The 22,516-nt window shown below is 39.8% G+C and overlaps 1 protein-coding gene across 1 annotated transcript in view; it reads right to left on the bottom strand.

Annotated features, from left to right (window-relative positions):
• Window positions 1-22,516, bottom strand: part of XRCC5 (X-ray repair cross complementing 5) — an 88,954-nt gene that overhangs the window by 61,796 nt on the left and 4,642 nt on the right. Inside the window, exons 3-10 of the mRNA XM_032847459.1 lie at window positions 19,233-19,416; window positions 18,347-18,395; window positions 17,177-17,299; window positions 13,826-14,017; window positions 10,622-10,736; window positions 8,492-8,630; window positions 5,295-5,407; window positions 2,976-3,038 (exon numbers count right to left, since the gene is read on the bottom strand). Of these exons, the coding sequence (XP_032703350.1) occupies window positions 2,976-3,038; window positions 5,295-5,407; window positions 8,492-8,630; window positions 10,622-10,736; window positions 13,826-14,017; window positions 17,177-17,299; window positions 18,347-18,395; window positions 19,233-19,416 (978 nt within the window). The remainder of the gene's footprint in view (window positions 1-2,975; window positions 3,039-5,294; window positions 5,408-8,491; window positions 8,631-10,621; window positions 10,737-13,825; window positions 14,018-17,176; window positions 17,300-18,346; window positions 18,396-19,232; window positions 19,417-22,516) is intronic.

The raw sequence follows: 22,516 nt of genomic DNA, 5'->3' as shown, positions 1-22,516 counted from the left end.
GAAATCTTGCCATTTGTGACGACGTGGATGGAACTAGAGGGTATCATGCTTAGCGAAATAAGTCAATCGGAGAAAGACAACTATCATATGATCTCCCTGATATGAGGGAGAGAAGATGCAACATGGGGGTTAAGGGGGTAGGAGAAGAGTAAATGAAGCAAGATGGGATTGGGAGGGAGATAAACCATAAGTGACTCTTAATCTCACAAAACAAACTGAGGGTTGCTGGGGGGAGGGGGGTTGGGAGAGGAGGGGTGGGGTTATGGACATTGGGGAGGGTATGTGCTATGGTGAGTGCTATGAAGTGTGTAAACCTGGCGATTCACAGACCTGTACCCCTGGGGAAAAAAATATATGTTTATAAAAAATAAAATTAAAAAAAAAAAAAAACTAAAAAAAAAAAAAAAAAAGAAATCTCCAGTGGTTCTACTATCCTAGCCTCAGTTAGCTGACCATTATTCCTAAACAAGTCTTATACTCTCCCTCCTCTGTAGCTTTCTACTCTTAAAATTTCCTCCTAGCTAGAATGCCCTCTCCATATCTCTGTCTCTTGAGCTTCTAACCTATTCTCAAGGCCCAGTAAATTGATACCCTCGCCATTTTAGATTTGCTTTAGTCTCTCCATTTCCATAACTCCCCAAACACTGTCTGAACTTTTCTCAGTATTATAGTTACTCTTTACCCAAGTTAGCTATGTACATTTTCATTTCCACCACCAAAAACCTATGACCTCAATACCCTGTCATCAAAATCCTCTATAGGTTTTGTGGCAGATTCATTACCTTTTTAGTTCAATTCGTGGAATATTTACTTAGTGCCTACTCTTTGCTACACAGTCTTAGACCCTGTAAGAAAACAAAGATAAGTCCCTGATTTCACTGAGCTCATACATTCTTTACTAGCAGAAGTGAGATCCGTACCAAATACAGAATGTGTACAGTCTAGCAAGTCCCATTAGAGACCAGACAAGCACACACAATGGGAGTCTGAGGACAAGATTACTTCCAATTTGTTTGCAAATTTCTATCTGGGTGTCTTTGATAGAACCAACTGGGATATTAAAGGAAGGAAGGAAGGGGTCAGGGATGATTGTGACACTATAAACACAATGCTACCTCTGTGGGAAACTCAACTACAGCTCCATTTCCTTTTCTTCCTTTTCTCCTCCTCCACACATAGTACAAATTATGTGCAAGTATAGATTTCCTATACAAAAAAATTGCATGCTAATGACCAGAGAAAACATATTTTTAAAAGGAATTATTGAGAGTCATGGAATATTTGAGCTGAAAAACAATATTTATCTAGCTTAACCACCCACGTGATGATGAAATTCCCTCCCCCAAATCTGACTGGCACAAATAAAGACCGTGCTGAGAAATATTCAGGAACAGAGACCTGACTGTCTCACAAGAAACCAATTGACCTGGAGGTAGTAACCCTTTTGATAAAAATAACTCTTTATTTTGAATAAAACTACCACCTGTTGGAAGGAAAACTAGTTAAATTTCTATTCCACATGATAATCCTCTAATGTAAGAAGGGGGCTATTATGTCTGATGTCCCATATCCCTACTACTTCCTTACTGGCCTACAAAGTTTTCTTGGAAGTCATCACCTGACATAACTTCCCTATCCCCCTGCCTATCTCAGCAGCTCCCACCATTAGTACTGTCCTTTGACTAGGACATCAAGAATGATACCAAAGAGTAACCCTTTGCCATTAGCAGATGAATTTTTTTTTTTCCTTGAGTGACCTCAAAGTAACCCAATGATCTATAGGGTCTGTATGAGGTTGGGCTGGAAAGATGCATGCCACAGGCTGCCCTTAACTAGCCAGTTTAGATAATCACATAGGTCCTAACACAAAGGTGCTGACAAGAGTCTTTATGACATACTGGCAATCACATGAAGTGATCAGAGTTTTCTATGTGCAGGAATGGTAAGCTGGAGTTAAAATTCAATTTAAAATGCTGTCAAGCTATGATGACAACATATACTACAAATGTGTAATTCCCAAGAGGATTTGACTTGGGAAAAAATCCATGAACAAGGATTCTCATGTAAACTAAGATTCACATATGCTTACTATGCTCTGACAAATCCATTCAGTATTGACAGGAAACAAAGCAATTCTCCTAAGTTAACTATTCCAGTAAAATGGCACCGCCACTCATTAGATCAGCAGCCAGGTACCCCTCAGAAGTGAGGAGAAAAAGCGGAAAAGGAGACCAAGAGGACTAGATCACTTCTACCACCACCCTCCCCGCACCCCAACAAGCCTTTGACATCCAGTTTACTAACTTCAAATGCAAATATTTCCGGAACTTGGATCCCTGCTTAGGCGGTCTCAAGCAGACATGAGACTGCCATATCCCAGTTAAGATCAGTATCTCGATAGGACAAGTTCCAGCTTGGAGGCTGAACAGGAAACATTTACAGAGAGGGCAGATATGACCAGGTAGGATGCAATGGTCATGGGTTGTTAGCCAGGCAAAAACCAGCCTGAAAACAGAATCTCCTGGGGAGGTGGGAAAAAAGTACAAAGAGAGAGAAGGAAGAGGACAAAGACGAATTTCTTAATGAGGGAAGTGGCCCAGTGAATCACTAACACTCATCTCCAGGATGCTAAAGCTAAGCATTAAATGTTCAGTACTTAATGACAATGAAAATGTCACCCTGACCCCAAGCCTCCTCAACATCTGACCAGGAGATTCTCACATGTAAATGCATTTGTTCAAATGTTCTTTTTAATACGTACCTGGTCTCCAGCGGCAGGACTATGTCCTCAGGCCTTGTGCTCACGCTATGACAAATTCATTTATCATTTCTCCATTTTCAGAGTTAAGCTCAGTGAACTTTCCCACTGTTGTTGCAGGAATTAACATCATTTTAAACCATAAAAGCCCCAAACAACTCACTTAAAATGACATTCAATTCTGTGGCACTACCTCAAAGGCCCACTGTCAACTCACCTCATCATCATTTTCTGCAAAGACCTTTAGGACTTGATTTCCCATAAAATATCTCCTGTGGACCTACAAGAGTTAAGTGAGGAAAACAGTTGGTTTTGAGCCATAATAAGTAACACCTATAGCCATTATGTCACAGTTACTAAGAAATTCTCTTATCCTCTTAGTTATTGTGCCACAGTTACTAAGAAATTCTCTTCAAAATGTAAAAAAAACTCATGGGGACTAGAAACAACTTTTTATTTGAGGTTCAATTCAATTAAACACAATACATCTCTGAATTCCAAGGACATGCCACACATTGTTCTGAGAGCACTGTATATAATAATGAACAGGACAGAGTCTGGTCCTGAGGAGCTTGGACAAATATGAAACCAACTGCCCTGCAGGTTTAGGGACCCGCACTGCAAAGGCACAAGAGTGCAGCATTCTAGCTCGGGGCCCTGAGAGCACACAAATAGGGCACCCAGCTTGGTCAGGAAGGGTGAGAGCAGGCTTCTGCAAACGGTGACACCCAGGTGAAGACTTCAAGGATGCACAGGAACTAACAAAAAAGTCTAGCACAAGTGTGCTGGGCAGAGACACTAGTGTGAATCGAGTCTGGAATGACATAAGAAAATAGAGCAGGTGCAGTACCCTAGCATGAGGGGAGAGGTGAAAAATTAGAGTAGCAAAGATCATATCGTGAAGTATCTGTGAGCAAAGTTAAGCAATTTGGACTTCATCCCAAGAGCAAAGACGAGGCACTGCTAAACTGCAAAGAGACCAGAGTGAAGAACTACTTAGAGGGGCAGGGGCCATACTGGAGGAGGGGAGACTATAGAGAAACCAAAAATAAGTACTGCATGTCCTCCTGTCCCCCTTTTAGTTCAGTTACTTCTCTGGCAGGGTATCAGAGGAGTCAAAGCAGCACCACTGATACCTGTTTAGAAATGAAGACTGAAGAGTTCCCAGCATCATAACCAACCCCCTGCATCTACTGACCAAGACCAACTTCTCTCTGCTCTGGGTAATCCTGACCCTGGAGCTTAGCTGCAAGAACATGCCATGTGCTGCACAGGGCAACGCCCCTCAAGTGTTGTTCTGCCCTCCCACCTCTGAAGCCAAGACACTGAGCACAGTTACTCGGGTCATGACTTTCAGATCAGTTGTTTTGGATAGGTCTTTTCTAGCTAACTGGAATTAGGCAGACCCACTTCCCAACAAGGCCAGTTTTTACACACAGGCCTGAACAAAAGTTCTGCTTCACTGGAAAGACCTAGAGGCACTGCCATTAACAACCTAAGTTTTAAGTCTGTAGAACTTCCAAGGTGAATACTTTCGTTTTTAAGAAATATGTATTTAGTGTAATTTGTTAGAGAATTGTTAGAAACTCTCAACTTCCAAAAAGTATTTTCGCCATTAAAATCATATCAACTTTCAGTAAGTACTCCCGATTTGCAGCTTAAGAAGTTTAAAAACATATCCATTGGTTCGGGCATATCATGGAAAACATTTCCGCACCCTCGTGGAATTATTCTAACACCAAAGCATACAGGGACTATATCCCAGAGCAACACAAAGAAGCTCAAATCCAGTATGCTGGGTAATATTTATTTTCATTACAATTCTCACTTGAATTTCTTTAGAACCAACAAACATTGCTTTATCCCTGTAGAGCCTTAGAAAACATACGCTACAAGACATGCTTATTCATTTTCTCTGGCTGCCTACCTTAAGAACATTTAATCTAAGATCTCCAGGAATCTTTAATAGCCCTTTCTAGAGTAGTATATGATAGCCCAGAGCCCTCAGTGAGTTACCGCATTTCCCGCTGTGTGTTGTGTGTATCTCTGCATCTGTGTCTAAAGAATGTATGACTTAAGGACAGGCTTCAGATCCTAGACCTCTTTGTTGGGGGTAGAGAAGGGTGCCCAGAATAAACCAGTGACATTCTAAGAGGCCTGGGATCATTCAAAACCCAAGCAGACCTTCATTCCTCTAAGACACTCTATTACACACAACAGTTTAGAGAAAGCAGCACAGTAGCAGAGAAATGAATGACGTTTCTTTAAGGCTACTGTAAGCCAAGACTGACTAAGAAGACTCTCAATGGAATATATTCTGATTCATGCTAAGACTGCTCGACTTTTCTGTATCTTGGTTTCTCTATTCAAAAACTGAAGATAGTTGACACTAATCCCCAAACTACACTCAAACAAATCTAAAAGTGAAATAAATACACATCATAAATAAAAGGACCAACTGAAAGCAAACCCTCTCAAATAACACTGAGAAAAGTTCATTTCTTTTGTTGACAACGAGTAAGAGTAAGTGCCATACCTGAGAAGATCTACAAAATCCCAAAACAGAGAAGCACTTCCCCTCCGATTTATACTTCATGTGTTCCTCATCCACTTTAGAGAAAGGAACGATATCACTTCCATAGCGGAACCCTGGAGAACAAGAGGAGAGCATCTGTTAAGCATATGGGGCCTCATTTTCTACGAGTTGAAATTAGCCCTACGCATACATTAACAATAATTGCATACTCCAGATCAAGCCTCCATATACTGTTCCCTGGAATCAAATTACTGCCCCTTGTGATCAGTGGGGAAAAAGTAGTGGCAGATACAGAAACAACATACACAGTATAGAGGTGATTAAAATCTAATTACATTTTTTAAGTAGCATCTTCTGCAATCTAGTTACCTTAATGATTATCCAGCCTAGAAGAAAGAATGTAGCAAATGTAATGTATCAGTTATCCTCCAAAGATAAACTATGGTTGACTGAAGTACAAGTGTGATTTGTAAACATAATAACAAGAACACATTTATTCAGAAACCTGGAGACCCGCAGAGAAAAATGCCCAAAGGAAATTTTCAGAATAAAATGTTCTCCAAAATGCATGCTGAAGACATACAAAGGCCTAATGGGAGAAGCCAAAACTCTTCTATTTAGGAACATTCAATTGATAAGTTGGCTATTTCTCTGCATTTAAATTTACTTCATTTCTGGGATTATATTACGTTTTTTCCTTTATAATTACTTGGTTATTCATACAAATTCATATAAATACAGGCTCTTAGTTTCTTAAAATAACTCCAGTCCTGTTCCAAGGCCTCTGTTCTATGGAAAGTTGTGCCCTTTCAATATACAGTCTTCTGTATTTGGTGGGGAGAACAAGTATCAAATCTCAAGGATTCTGGCCTTGGGTAAATGGAAAGGAAAAGCACGTGCACCTGTATTTCAAGAAACAAAGAAACTTATATGGATAAATGGGTAAATAGAAAGGAAAAGCACGTGCACCTTTATTCCAAGAAACAAAGAAACTTCTTTGTTTGGGGCAGAATCTGTGATCCAGTTTATCTGTTCCTGTTAATCCGCTGATGCCACGCATTTAATTAAAAAAAAACAACAACACATTTGTATTTTCATATATGTCTTTTTAAAAAGCTGGTGATGAAAACAAAAACGCCAACAAAAAATTATCAGGGAGGGGTGCCTGGGTAGCTCAGTTGGTTAAGCGTCTACCTTTGGCTCAGGTCATGATCCCAGAGTCCTGGGATCAAGTCCTGCATCAGGCTCCCTGCCCAGCAGGGACCCAGCCCAGCAGGGAGCCTGCCCGGCAGGGAGCCTGCCCGGCAGGGAGCCTGCTTCTCATGCCTCCAGCTCCCCCTGCTTGTGCTCTCTCTCGCTCTCTCTTTCAAATAGATAAATAAACCTTAAAAAAAAAATTATCAGGGAAATGTATGGCACATGACTAATAGTGGTAACTAAACCAAATGTTTTTCCTAACTCTTGCCAGTCACGAGTCATCTTACTTGAATTTTTTAACTTGAAAATTCTAATTAAAACTGCCTTGTGTTTTCTGGTTCATCTACTGAAAGGAAAAAAATCAGTACCTAAATTTTGTACATGGCAAAAAGCACAGAATAGACTGCAACATAAAACCGTATTCCTTTGCACACATAGGTCTGCTGGGCCTGTGTCTGCCAACAGGGGGCAGAGAGCGGAGGACCGGCAAAGGAAGTATGTGGGTAGCTGCACCAAGGGACAAGACAAAAGCTGCCTCGGTGCCCTCTGAACTCAATATTTACTTCTTCCCTCTCCATTGCTCCAGCAAGAAGTGAATAAATGTCCTTTTTGCCTAAAATAAACAGAGCTGGGTTGGTTTTGTTTTTTGGTTTTTGGCTTTTTTGCTTGCAACCAAAAGAACTGGCACCTTATCTCCATCATATTAATCCTCCTAATACACAGTCTCAATGACACTCTGCTCCTCCAAACTAGAAACAGCTCCAGGTTGCTTTCACGATTAAGCATCAACTCTTCAGCCTGTCATTCAAAGCCCTTCCTAATTCAGAACAGTCTGCAGAAACACAGACTCTGAAGTAGGGCAGTCCTGGGTTCGAGTTCTGCCAGTTGCTAGCTGCAGGACTTTGAATACGTGAATGAGTGTCTTTCAGCCTCAATTCTCTCATCTGTAAAACGGAAACAAGAATGTGATGCCTGTTTCATGAGGCTGGTCTATGGGATATCACTTCAAGTACTAAACTGTGTAGGCGGACACACCAGCCCAACTACCTGCTGTCCCTGAGAAGCCCTCTACTTTCCTGGTCTTATGCCTTTAAACATCCTCTTCTTTCTTTCAGTCATTATAGAAGGATCATACAATTAGTAACTGATGGAGGCGTGATTCTAACCCAGGTCTGACTCCAAAATTCACGTTTTGTAACCACACTATAATATGGAACTGAATTAAAGAATTAGTAGGGATTGCAGGATACTAATTACATTTTCTACTCATAATCGATCAGGAAAAAGAAAGGAATCACAACCACTCTCCTCCACACTACACACAAACACTGAGAGTTAGTGCCACAGACGAAAGGCTTTTCTTCAAGGCTTGCAAATTAACACAAAGCCTGGCAATGAATTTATCTAAAGACTGGCTTCTATCTTAACCATCTTGGTATCTTGTAATTTTAGCTCTTGAAAATTCAGACACTCTCAGCTAACTTGTAAGCCCTCTGGAGAGAGGTGCCCTCCAGACATACTACACAGATTGAATGTATCATATGTGAAGCACAACTGTAAACAACCTCGTGAACATAAAGCCATATAATGGACACAAACGTTTCTGATCCCCTAAACTACCTGAAGGGAGCAGAGCAACCAAGATCTGCAAGACCTGAAACTGGCACTCAGAAAAATAATCACCACGGAAGTAAACAAAGAAACTGGCTTTGGCCACATTAATAGAAGTATTCTCTTAGCTAGTATGTTTCAAACTTTAAAATAAAACCAAGTATTAAGTCTTGTCACTGGAGGACATGTTGATCCCAGAGGGAGTACCTAAGTGCATCCTGGGAACCATCCTGCCTCGGACCCAACAGATGAGCTCAATTCAGGACCTAGTGCCTCATGGTCCCTCCCATGGTCATGTCTCTAGAACTGAGAAAAACATCCACCAACACTACCAGCACAAACCCAAGTCGGCCTCCCACCGCCCTGAAGCAGCTCTCTCATAGGCGCACCTTGAATAGTGTCTTCCTTTGGGACCTCTGTTTCATTGTCATCATTTAAGCAATAAACGGTTTCTTTCTGTAGATCTTCTTTCTTGAGGGTTCTGGCGTCCACGACGGTCCAAGACTTTTTAACTCTCTCCTGTATAATCTTAATTCCAAAAAGAAAAATAAAGGGAAAACAAGGAAAGCCAGGATTCTAATGAAAAAATGAAAACCCCACATATTCTCTGCTTTATAAGAAAAAATCTGTAACAATTACTCTAGCTAAACCATTCTGTTTGCTCTGGCTTACTGTGGAAATTTTCATTTATTTCATAACTCTTTCTGCATTTCATGTTTCCCCCCAAGGTAATCCACATATAAATATTAATTATTTATATACACATAAGCATTTTCTATACAAAACCTTCAGACTCATAAAATGGGACCACACATTGTTACTAGTTTTCCAACAGAGAGGAAAGGGAGAGCCGTCTATCAGGAGCCAGAACTCAGTAAGGAAATCCAGAAAGAAAACTAGGAAAAAAAGAAGAGGAGGGACGCCTGGGTGGCTCAGTAAGTTAAGAATCTGCCTTCAGGGGTGCCTGGGTGGCTCAGTGGGTTAAGCCTCTGCCTTCGGCTCCAGTCATGATCTCAGGGTCCTGGGATGGAGCCTCACATTGGGCTCTCTGCTCAGCGGGGAGTCTGATTCCCACTCTTTCTCTGCCTGCCTCTCTGCCTACTTGTGATCTCTCTGTCAAGTAAATAAATAAAATCTTAAAAAAAAAAAAAAAAAAAAAAAGAATCTGCCTTCAGGGGCACCTGGGTGGCTCAGTAGGTTAAAGCCTCTGCCTTCGGCTCAGGTCATGATTTCAGGGTCCTGGGATGGAGCCCCGCATCAGGCTCTCTGCTCAGCAGGGAGCCTGCTTCCCCCTCTCTCTCTCTGCCTGCCTCTCTGCCTACTTGTGATCTCTGTCAAATAAATAAATGAAATCTTTAAAAAAAAAGAAAAAAGAATCTGCCATCAGCTCAGGTCGTGATCCTAGGGTTCTGGGATCAAGTCCTGTAGTGGGCTCCCTGCTCGGCAGGGCATTTGTTTCTCCCTCTGCCTGCTGCTCCCCCTGCTTCTGCTTGCTATCTCTCTGACAAATAAATAAATAAAATATTTTAAAAAATTTTTTAAATTTTTTAAAAAAAAAAAAAAAAGAGAGAAGACTGTATTCTATTCCAGGCCTTGATGGCAGCTGAAAAAAAGAAGCACCCTCCAAGGTTTTCATGGATGTAGCATGTGTTTTAGAATTAAGGCCCTGAATATAAAAAGAATACTTGAATATATAAACATTTTTTTGTGTATTTTCTACATTTAGATGTATGTTTGTATATATTTAGTTTGTATGTTCATTTAAAGAAAACAAGCAAGAAAGGTCACATAGAGGCACAGATCACAGACTCCTACTCAAACTGCAATTTCATCAAATAATCACCAATAGCAACTTATTTTTGAAAGTGTGCTTTTTCGTACAAATATTTCATCAAATAATCACCAAAAGCAACTTATTTTTGAAAGTGTGCTATTTTGTACACATATACAGAGATTACAAAAGGCAATTTCACAGTCACAAGTCAATAGTTTTTGATAGTTTGCAGATGCTGTTACTTCCAGATTGTTAATAATGAACTGGGTGAGACTGAGTTTTCAAAATTCTGGACTTCTTTGGTGTATATCTGTATTTCTGCTATGATACTACAGTGACATGATTTCATGCATTCCATTTTCTTTCAAAAAAGAAAAAAAAGAGAAAGGAAGGAATCAATCTGGATTACAGATGATTTTTAAAATTTTCTATCCTAAATGCATTTTACATAAAAAAGCTAAAGAGAGATGAGATGAACAGGGAAAACAGAGAGGCAATAATTATGGTAGTGAATAACTCACAAATGAATTGGTAGTTCCTTATATAAGCATATTTGCCTGCCTGATGCATTGCTTTAAAAAATATGAGTGTGGGGGGGTGCCTGGCTGGCTCAGCTGGTAGAGCGTACAACTCTTCATCTTGGAGCTGTGAATTTGAGCCCCATGAGAGGTGTAGAGAATACTTAAAAATAAAAAAATTTTAAAAATTAAAAATTGAAAATTAAAAATGTGTAAGTATCACCTACCGATTTATAAGCCACGATCCTTATAGACAAACTGGAGCCAATGGTCAGTGTGCAGTGCCAAGGAATCGAACGCTTCTCAGTTTTCTTAAAGACACACAGTTGTCTCAGACTCTCACTTAAATAAAAAATAAACATATATGTAACTCTCACTTAATAAAATGTGTATTACATACACAACGAAAAAATACACATGTAACGAAAACAATTTTAAAACATTAACTTTGCTGGGTGATGCAGTTAATTTTCCAGAACAAGAAGCGAGTTGTCATTGATCATTATGAGAGGAACAGCAAGGGATGGCAGGAAAATGACAACCACCAGTTGGGAGAGAGCCAGAATACAACTGAGTTGGCTTAGGAGGAAGAAGTTGAATTACATTACCGACAGGTGAAAAAGAACTTCTCTATCTTCCCCTACTCAATCTTCTCTTTCAACTCAGCCCCTGGTTCTTAACGACTTTTTCAAGACCAAGGACATGTTAAAGATACGATAAAAACACACTTATTAGAGTTTGCCCACAATTTAAAGGGATCACCAGCTCCCTGAAAACCATGGACCTAGATATAAGAACCCCTGGCTTCAGGATATTAAAGGGTGAGTCCCATTCCAAAGTATCACTGCTCATAACTCTCTAACTTATTACTTCATTCCAATCACCTTATATAAAAGTATGTATATATACACAATGGAGAGAGTTAAATAAAGACCCTCCAGGGAATAAAGGAATTTAGTCCATATTTAGTCTTAAGATAAAGCAGGTTAATTCCAAGTTTTCTACTGGATGGGGATGGGGAATTGGGAAGAAACAAACACAATGTAGAGGGTTACTTTATTTGAAACATAAATGAAGATCAATTCTATTTGTATCTGGTCCCTAATCAAACACAATAGACAAGATTATAGGAAATACATGGAATTTGCTATATTCACTAAGAAAGAAACCAATGACCAAACACATTCAAAGCATATAATCCAGGGATGCCTGGATGGCCCAGTCAGTTAAGCATCTGCCTTCAGCTCATGTTATGATCCCAGGGTCCTAGGATTGAGCCCCATGTCCAGCTCCTTGCTCACTGGGGAGCCTGCTTCTCCCCTGCCTGCCACTCTCCCTGCTTGTACTCTCTCTCGCTCTCTCTTTCTCACAAATAAATAAATAAAATCTTAAAAAAAAGGGGGGGGGCATATAATCCAGACCAAGATCAATTCCCTTGGCACAAATGCAAAACAAATCTACAGAAAGGTAGAGAATTATCTGACATTATTCAGAGTTATGGACAAAGAGGTTTCAAAAGATTCCAATTTTCAGAAATAATCCATAACAAACAGTAGATATTCTACCTGGCACCCTACTTCCAGTCTATGGTAATAAACAAACAAATAAACAAAGTTAATGATATTTCTTAGCTTTGGACTGTTGAGGAATGAAGGGGTCTGAAACAGATCTAACATATCCATAGGACATTACTAGTTTGAGTCACATGTAAAACCACTGTAAGTTTTGAATTCAGCTCCAAGAGAATTTCTAAAAATTAGCATCTAATACATAACATCTGAGAACAAGTGGATCATTTCTGCAGTAGACCTGAATCTCCCCAAGCAGAAGTCTAGATGAGGACAAGTCTGGCCCAGGGCTGTCCAGTAAAACTTTCTGCAATGATAGAAATGTTCTATTTCTAACCATGCCTGTCCAAAAGGCTGCTGAGCACATGAAATGTGGCTAGAGTGACCAAGGGACTAAATTTTTAATTTTATTTAATTTTAATGTATTCAAATTTAAGTAGCCACATGTGGATAATGGCTGTTGTATCAAATCAAAGTATCTTCAAATTGTGAGGACAATACATGGTAATTTCCCTCCCAGCTATGATACAGGAAAATAAACTTTTAAAACATTAATTTGTTTAGGCCTACAATTTTTATTTATCACGTCATGGTGAATTTCTTAGTTTAAGACCTATAGTCTGACATCAGAGCAAGCCATGTCCAAATTTGAAAGAAAGAAGTTAGAAGCACGTATCTGCGCACAGTACAGTAAGAATATTATTATGATAGATAATATTATATCATACATATTATGATAAGAAACGTCACTTTACAGGATTCCTTACTGATTCCTTTTCCAACCCCTATGGAAACTACAATTCAATTTCTAAAATTCCCATTACCTACAGTTTTTCAAGGGTGTATGTATTTAGAAAATCAGGATTACTGTTTGTATTTCTTGTAATATACTAAAAATATTAAAATTTCAAAATTATGGCTGAGAAAAAATTGGGGTATGTATCACCTAACTACTCAAAAATATCTCAATTGCTGAACTTTTATTTCAATTTAGAACTTTGCTCAAAATGCCTGTATTTTGTGTGTTTATGGATGAAAAGGAATTAAGTAGTGCTCTCCTGCAGAACATGAAATTCCACAAGCCACACTATACAGTGTTCTACTGCTACTTTTCCCAAGTCAGGCTCCTCAAACCTTCTTGGGTTCTTTGCTCAGAATAAATCCATGTCCAATTCCAACCAAGAATACTAACATGGAGACTAACACAGTTTCTCCCATTGTCTCTAACTGAAAGGTTGCAAAGGCAGTTTACTTTACTGTTAAACAGTACTTCAAGGATTTCACATTTTTAAAATTGTTTTGCCTTTACAAGACCCACATAAAAGATATAGATTATAAATTCATTATATTTTGGATGTTTTGTTTTGTTTCATCTGAACAAACTATTTTCTGACCAAAAATTTTTTTTAAAAAGTCTTTTAAAGAAAAAAAGTCTATTACAGTTAAGTATGCCATCTCTTAAAACTTAAATCAGAGATTAAGAGGATACCATTTCAGATCTGAAACCACTTTTCAGAACTAGGAACGTATTTTGCAGGTGAATAAAAAGAAAGGGCCCACGAACTGCGCCCCAAACTTGGCATAAAGGAAAAATCTACTATCTCATCTTTTACATTTTGACTTGTTAAATCTTTTGCGGTATCTATACATTTCCAAACTTCAAACACACTGTCCTGGAAATAAACCAGAAGTCTTGTTCTGACCACACAAACAGAAAAGGGTATAGGGGGTTGGTGCACTGTTTCTTCAATAAAAGTCAGAACATTTATTGAATAATGGCAGCTAATTCAAGAGTAGCTAATTAGGGAGCCCCAATCAAAAGAGTCACTATTGAAAGTTGCAATCGATGTTTTCTCTTCTTACCTGAAGGAATAAATTTCATCTAGCCCATCTTCACCTTCTAAAGACATCATCACCTTTTTCACCATCCGAACACCTTCTTTTTGCTGCTCAGTAATTCCTTTTAGAGGAAAGGAGGGTCCATGGTGGTCTGAGCGTGAGTTCCCATCTCCCCTGTCCCCAGTTCCATCCTCCTTGCCAACGGAGAAAGGCAAACTATCAGGAAAAAATCAGCAGTAGTTAAGAAGACAAGCTCTGAGGCCAAGAAATAAACTGGGCTCCAATCCTGTGACTGTGGATCACTAGCTACAACAAAACGGGCATGTCGGTCATCAGAGCTTTAAATTTCTCATCTGTCAAATGGCACTTCCCAAACTTAGTCAATATTCTATTAGTTTCAAGTGCCTGAAGCCTTTTTGGTTTGCTAAAGGGGGGAATTCGTTGGTTTACATAACCAAATAATTGGAAGTGCAGGATTGCACATGCCTTAGGAGGACTGGATCCAGTCTCAACCACATTAAGGACTACCTGACCCTCTCTGTCTCTGTGTTGTCTCCATGTGCCTTCATGCTGGCTTCACTCTCTGACTGGCTTCCTCCACAACGTCTCTGAGCACATTCGAGCACGCACTGTCTAGCTCTACTACCAAAGAGGAATGGACTTAGTATCTAATGCTCTGTGCATCAGTCACAAATTCGAACAAGCCAGGTAGCAGTGGTAGCCTGGGGACGAGAAGATGTTGGCTCTCAGCTGAGCCATGAGGTTAAAGTGTAGGAAGAACTGCTTCCTAGAAAGAGGTGGGCGCTATTCTAGGCAGCCAAAAAGAATAATAGAAAATAAAATAAAATAGCCTTTAATGATCCCTTGATGTTATTATGAAGAATTAAATGACAGAATGTGTACAAAATACTTAAATACATGTTACCTTTATTACTGTAGATCTAGAATTCCCATATAGACATCACTTAATTGCTGGAAATAGGGCAAACCTATTTTGTTCTTGTGTTCCACTCCAGTTGCTTGAAATGAGACTAAAACTAGATTGCGATTACCAGTCACAGAGATATTCAATAATCAATATACAAAATGAAAAGTCAACCAACCAAACACATTTTATGGTAATACTGTATATGGCACTCTCTAAATGCTTTCAGGTAAACAACCTCATTTAATCCTTTTAAGTGGACAGAGATTTCTACCTCCATGTCCTAAATAGCAACTGAAGCTACAGAGGCGGATCAATCGGGCCAAGCCACACAGCCAGTGAGTGACACAGCAAAGACTGTCCCCTGATCAAAAGATAAAGTTCTTTCCCAGGCAGCGTATCACCTCACTCCCCCTGAAACCCAAAGAGCAGACTTTTCAGTTCACTCAGCGTCACCTACTGGTCACCCCCATGTGGATGGTTATTTTTACGGTAATTTCTTCACTATTTGATTTGCTATAATGAAAACAGCGCTCCCTGTTTAAATGTTTTCTACATGCACTCCGCATGACAGGCACAGATGTCCTGTGAGACCCACTGGATAAAGAGCCTCCAGGGAGCGGTGTGTGGCACACAGGTTCGGTACCAGGCCGCTGCTGTTCCTACCACAGTAACCTGAACAAAGAGGGGAGTGAGATGAAAATCGAGAGTCGGGGAAGCTCTCCTAGAAAAAGAAGTTACAGTAACAGTTCTTTCTACCCTGCTTTTGACCACATAGACACTTTCACAACAGCCAATAGAAGAAACTAAAACAAGGTCCAAGGAAAGAGAGGAGCCTGCTCAGAACGCAGTGCTGCTTGGGCCTGTCCCAACTGGAACGAGCAGTCATATCTGGGATACATCAAACAATGAAACCAGAAACCTCACTTTGTTATGCTGGAGATGTATAGCATAGGAATAGAGCGTAATGCCCAAGGGGAAAAATGCAACCGGTCAACTAAGCAGGGATAGACGACAAGGCTATATTCCTTCTTCGACACACTTTACAGTATCACTCGGGCAAAAAAGCCCTTTCCAATGACATTGACAGAAGTGCGGTAGGCTTCAACCATGTAAAGGCATCCTGAAATTATGAACAGGGAAGAGGAGCCAGGCAGGGCTTTTGAAGTACTGTGAAAACCTCAACTCAATACGAAGAGAAGTGTCACTTAAAAAGCACTTAATTTCTCTGAAGTACTATCTTAACAAGTATCAGTTTGATGGGTTACTCTGAACTATTTTTCTACAGTTCTACAGAAAGGAGATGCCCCTCTGCAGTCTTAAGAGGTACATACATGCAAGAGAGGTTCTTAATTACCCACGACGGGCCTTTCAAAGAAGCCAAAGGCTTACCGTTCTGAGCTGGAGGCTTCCCGGTATAGCTCTCAATCTGGAAAATGAGTGTCCCCAGAAGACTAATAAGTCAACATCCTATACTATCACTCTGCTTTCACCAAAAATAGGGCAAGATAAGACAAGTTTCAAATGCAGCAGGAATGATCAGTGTGGTAAAAAAACAAACAAACAAACAAACAAAAAACCCCTTTCTTGTTAGGGACAGAAGATAAAGAAAGTAAATGCCTGGGGTGGGAAGGGGGGGCATTCAAGTTATTGGGCAAGGAGAGTTTCTGCCTTGCAATAAATGGTGAAATATTTTGTGAACTTTTTTTTTTTTTTAAGAGACAGAGAAAGTGTGTGCTAGTGCTGGTGGGGGTGGGGGGAGGGGCTGAGGGATGGAGAGAATCTTAAGCAGGCTCCAGGCTCAGCACAGAGCCCAGTGCAGGGCTAAACCTCACGACCCTGAGATCATGATCTGAGCCTAAATCAAGAGTCAGAGGCTTAACTGACTGAGCCACACAGGCACCCCTTCTTTGAACATTTTTGCCTGGAATCTGCATACCCCATTTCTAAATACACAAAAGCAAATTACATTTTACATACATGTGCATATCCTTTAGATTTGAAAAAGACTTACAGATAAACCTTCTATGTGTTTAAAATGATTCTCATGTTGAGATTTGTCTTTACCCTAAAAACAGCTACTGCCTGCAAAACAGAGTACTCTAGAGCTATTGCACAAAAGAAACCAGCAATCTGGGAATTGTTTGGATAAAGTCCTCTACATAGGCAGGGGATAAACTGAGTATCCTCAAAAGTTTCCTCACTTCTTTGAGTCTAAGAAGAGCCAACAAACAATCTGCTATTGTGACTTTCATCCCTTCATCATTAAAACTCAAGGGTTCCTGGAACAGCGGGTACTCTCGTGAACGTTTGCGGAAGTCAGTCATCTGACATATTTCGACTCTAAGCACAGAGAAACTCCTGGGAACCAAGCACTCTAGAAAGGGGCCCCACTCCCTGTGTTATGGGAATGCAGGACTGGTCTTCAGACATTATTCTCATGGTCTTACAAGAACTGCAGGGAGATGCCAAATTTCTTCAAGTTATGGATTATAACATCCAGCTGATCTTTGCTGAATGGGCTGCTGAGGTCAGTGAACACTTCAATATGCCTCTTCTCAAACTTCTTTCCTCTAAAAGAGAGAGTTAGTACAGTAAGAAATCATTCTCTTGAACTACTACCCACAAACCCAAATGTACTTGGTCAACGAGCAGAAAGAGGCTAAGAAATTAACCTAGATAGTTAACAAATGTGATTACATTCTAGAGTCCTACGTATCACTGATGCTCAGTTAAGTTCCTACTAATATATAATCAAGTAACTACAACCTACGAAACACATAATCAAAATTTTTGAGCAATATGGAAATATTAAATCCCTGATTTTCCAACTCTAACTTCAGTTAATGATGTGGTCATTGTGATTAGAAAGGATCCCTTTTTCCAGCCTCCACTTAGCCAAAATGTAAACAAGGAATTCTCCCAGTAACTACATCAGCCTTGCAAGGGTTCACTTTCCAAATACCCTGGTCAGATTCCACTCACAGGGCCAGGGGCAGGACTTTACACAAAATGTACAGAGATTGAGAAATGATAATACAAATCTAGGCCCCAGATTTTGTGCAAATGTTCTTCCTAACAGTCAAGGGATGGGTGGGTGTGTGTATATTCAAAGACCCACATTTTAAAGGCACAGCAATTAAACAAGTAATGAATTAAAATTTAATTAATTTTTTTAAATTAAAAAACCTTTAATTTAAAAAAATTTAATTTTTTTAATACTACAACTTTTAAATTTTTTTTTAAGTTTTTATTTTAATTCCAGTTAGTTAACATATGGTGTTATATTAGTTTCATGCATTTAATTCAGCAAGATTAGGAACAATACCATCTAACTTTTTTTTTAAGTTCCTGGTAATTAACTTAAGTCAAATAAGGAAGGAACTTAAAATAAGCCAAATATTTATTTCTCCCAGAGACATTCCCATCAACTATAGCCCTTCCTCTTTTTAAACTTAAAAAATAAAGGGCGAACTGGACCGCTGAATTCTATCAAATGTTTCCTTAGCCACACAAACATGCAGCTCAATTACAATGAAATCACACAACGCACAGAATACATCAACATGTAATTTTAGCCAAGAAGCTCATTTCCACCTCTCTTCAGTTGAGACACTTACACAGTTTCTTGTTGAATCACATCCATGCACACAATGAGTGCATCCAGGACTTGGATAGTTAAGGGCAGAAGATAGCACTAAAGAGTCCCTTTATCTCAAGAACACGCAACTTCTTTCCAGTGAGGTCCACAGGGCTTGAAACTGTGGACTCTGGGCTGACTCTGTGATGATTTAAAAGTACTTGCCAAATTTCCCTTCTTCCAAAGTTTATTTGGAAGGTAATCTACCATATTCCCAATTATGGAGACAAAAATTATGATTCCATTTTACTATCTCTAGAATCCATTTGTGGTGATTACAGTCTACTCTTAAAGATGAAGTGAGGTATAATTTAGCATTTGTAAGTCACTCAGTGCAAGAACACCTCCCAGTGACCAGGGATACCATTACTGTTTATAAAAGTAAGAGTAAGCCCTTAAAATCATAGCATCTGTGGAAGAAATTGCAAATCTCGGTTTAGATATCATTTATCTAAATACACATTTAGATGATTTTTGCAACAAAAATACCCTCTGTCCAGGAAAGCATTGAGAACACTACTGCTTTATTCTACTATTATCTTCTCTGCATCCAAACATTTCTAACCATCACCACCACCAATCCTTCTGCACAAATCAATAGACAAATATACCCACAGGTATCTTCCCCTTATGGTACCTCCCAAGTCCCCAGTATCACTAACAGAGAGAAAGGGTAAGTGACTGGAGGGCCCAATCCAAACTGATTAATTTCACATTAAATCCTAACATACACAACCTCCATGTTCCTAGAGCCAAAAACATCCATATTCTCGAGCTGGGACTCTAGGGAGCCTCACCAAACTAGATTATGATTCCCCAGTTTAAAGGAAATTTCCTAAGAGTCTTCTCTGGCTGAAAAAGGATACAGTCAGCTTGTTGGGAACCTGGTTGGATTTTTCTTTCAATGTCCTCCAGCAAGTCAAAATCTGGTAGCATCAGGTGTCTGTGCACTGTGATGTTCTGATACTGATCCTTACCAGCAAGGGCATTCTCAGTGCCATCTGTACCAAAAAGGACTAAAGCAATTTCATCCCTGCTCTCAGCAAACACCTAGAGAAGAACGTTAAAAGGTTAAGAATCATTGAGTACCACCCGGAAGCCAGTAGATACCTAACTTTTAGGGAGTAAGACAACCATACCTCCCTATGGCATGTCCCTGGGGTCACTGTCAACAACAGAACACTAGGCCAGATGGTCCACGGGATGATGATAGACAAATCCTAGCCTCTAAGAAGACGTTCACTGAGTATAGATCCTATCATTCATTTCAACAGAATTTGGATGTAGGGGAGTGGAGACTGGTAACTGCTCTTGGTGTCATCCAGCCAAATCAGACTCTAATTCTCAATGAAAATTAATTATGGATAATTTGAAATTATTTTAATCTATCCTTCTGGAATGATGACTCAAGGTTTCAATTTTCCAGAGGATTAGAAAAATAACTGCTGGGGGGCGCCTGGGTGGCTCAGTGGGTTAAAGCCTCTGCTTTCGGCTCAGGTCATGATCCCAGAGTCCTGGGATCGAGTCCCGCATCGGGCTCTCTGCTCAGCGGGAGGCCTGCTTCTCTTCCTCTCTCTCTCTCTGCCTCTCTGCCTACTTGTGATCTCTGTCTGTCAAATAAATAAATACAATCTTTAAAAAAAAAAAAAGAAAAAAGAAAAATAACTGCTGGTTCATGTCCTGTATCCCAGCAATTTCACTCACAGGTATGTATACCATAGAGAAATTGTCGCATTATGTACTCAAGAAGAGAAGGACACGAACATTCACTTCAAGAGAGCTCACTTCACACTGTTCATAACAGGAGAGAAGTGGAAACGAACTAACTACCATACACAGAATGCAAAAACACACTACAGAATACTTAAGAGAACAAAATATTACACCTCAGTGAAAAAATGAATAAATTTGTGCATGCTTATCAGGATGAGTAAATCTTAAAAATATAAGGTTGAGAAAAAATAAGTTGCCGAATTATATGTGCCATATAAAAACATTACACACATTTTTGAAAGTTTCATATGATACTAAATATTATTTATGAATATGCTTATATCCAAAAGTATAAAATATGCATAGTAATTACTGCAAATTCTGAGGAAAAGAGGAAAGGAGAGAACTGGGAAGGGATATACAGAGCGCTTCAAGTTTATCTGTAATTATTCTGTGTGTGTGTGTGTGTGTGTGTGTGTGTGTGTGTTTAAGATTTTATTTAATTATTTGAGAGAGAGAGAGCACACACGAGCAGGGAGAGGGCAGAGGAAGAAGCAGACTTCCCGCTGAGCAGGGAGCCCAACACAGAGCTTCATCCTAGCACCCCAGGATCATGACCTGAGCCGAGAAGCTTTAATGACTGAGCCAACCAGGGGTCCCTATTTGTAACTATTTTTAAGAAAAAAAGAAAAAGAAATCAATCAAATGTGGCAGAACTTAAGTAGTGTACAGTGCTAGATAATGGAAAAATAGCTTTTCATTATATTACTCTCTATATTTGCCTCTTTTATGAATAACTTCTTCTTTTTAATTATTTTTATTTTATTTTTAAGATTTACTCATTTGAGAGAAAGAGATACAAAGATAGTGAGAGACAGCGAGAGAGAGCAGGAGTGGGGACGAGAGGGAGAAGCAGGGAGCCTGACTTGGGACTAAATCCCAGGATCCTGGGATCTTGACCTGAGACAAAGGCAGACCCTTAACCAACTGAGCTACCCAGGTGCCCTGAAACATTTCATAAGAAAATGTAAAAATAAAAAACAATATCTGACACAAAAGGCAGTCCTGTTCCCGCCTACCTAACCTAAGACTTTTCCATCAGTGGGAAGAATGCTGCCTGGGAAGAGGATGGAATTCTATCATTCTTTATTATTGTTTGGTCTGTTAAAGCACCCAGCATGCTAATAATTCCAGATACAATTCCCAGTTGCACCAGGCAGAAAAAAAATCCTAGTTATTGAGGTTCAAACATGTTCAGCAATGGGGCAGCCCAACTAGAATTCTACCTCTGTCCTGGACAAGACTTCATCCTAAAGCACGGTAATCTTGCTCAACAACAAAATCTCAGCCAGGAAAGGGAAGGAAATTTTGAATGCAGCATGAGACTGGCACCAGGTGCTGTTACCCAGCCTTCCAGATTCAGACTCCCAAGGAAGAGGCAGAGCCAAAAAGAAAAACTGCAAGAACGGCTTCTCTTAAAAAAAAAATTCTAGGGGCGTCTAGTTGGCTCAGTTGGTAGAGCATGCAACTCTCCATCCCAAGGTTGTGAGTTCAAACACCACAATGGGCAAGGAGCCTACTTAAAAAATAATAATAATGAATAAATAATAAAATAAAAAACAAATTTAAAAAATCTACACATTGAGACATAGGACCATTACTTAAATGCAAATAACACAAATTACTAAAACTAGGAATGGGGTTAGAGGCATTCTCTTCTTGACACATCGAGGACTCCAGGTCATCAAAATTTGTTAAAATCAAGGGTGACAGGTGGGATGTCATAGTGCTTAGTGAAAAGGGCAGCACCCAGAAGAAACAACAGAGGTGTCCAGGAGGAGTAGGAGCTGCCAGTGAATAAGGCAGAACTTCATGGGTTTAGGAAAAGTAGCGGTCATACCAAGAAGGGACAGAAATCAACAGGGGAGTCTTATTCATCCCATTCCTGACCCCCCTGAATGTGAGCTAGTCTAAGTGACTTGCTTGGCTCCTAACAGCAGAAATGACCTTCTTGGATTTCTAAAGCGAGGTCATAAAAAGCCATACAGGCAGGTCTCTTGGAATAACCACTCTTAGAACCTTCCTTCTTAGAACCAGCCGCCGCCACCCTGTAGGAATCCCAAGCTACATGGAAAGACCACATGCAAGGGTTCTGATGGGCAGCCCCAGCTGAGCTCAGAGCTACCAGAAGATTTAACTTCTAGCCATGAGGGTGAGCCGTCTTAGGCGTCCTGCTCGGTTTAGCCTTCAAGTGATTCAGCCCAGCCAACATCTGAATGCCCTTGCACAAGCGACCACAAGAAGCCAAACTGAGCCACCCAGCCATCCCTTAAAACCAGGAAAGATAATTTAAAAAAAAAAAAAAAAAAAGTAATTTAAGACATTAAGTTTTGGGATAATGCGTTATCAGCCAAAGGTTACTTGGAATAGGCACAAA

Source organism: Lontra canadensis, unplaced genomic scaffold (genome assembly GCF_010015895.1).
Source record: "Lontra canadensis isolate GAN:19392208 unplaced genomic scaffold, GSC_riverotter_1.0 scaffold188, whole genome shotgun sequence".
Taxonomy (NCBI): Eukaryota; Metazoa; Chordata; class Mammalia; order Carnivora; family Mustelidae; genus Lontra; species Lontra canadensis.
This window is presented reverse-complemented; position numbering and strand designations above follow the sequence as displayed.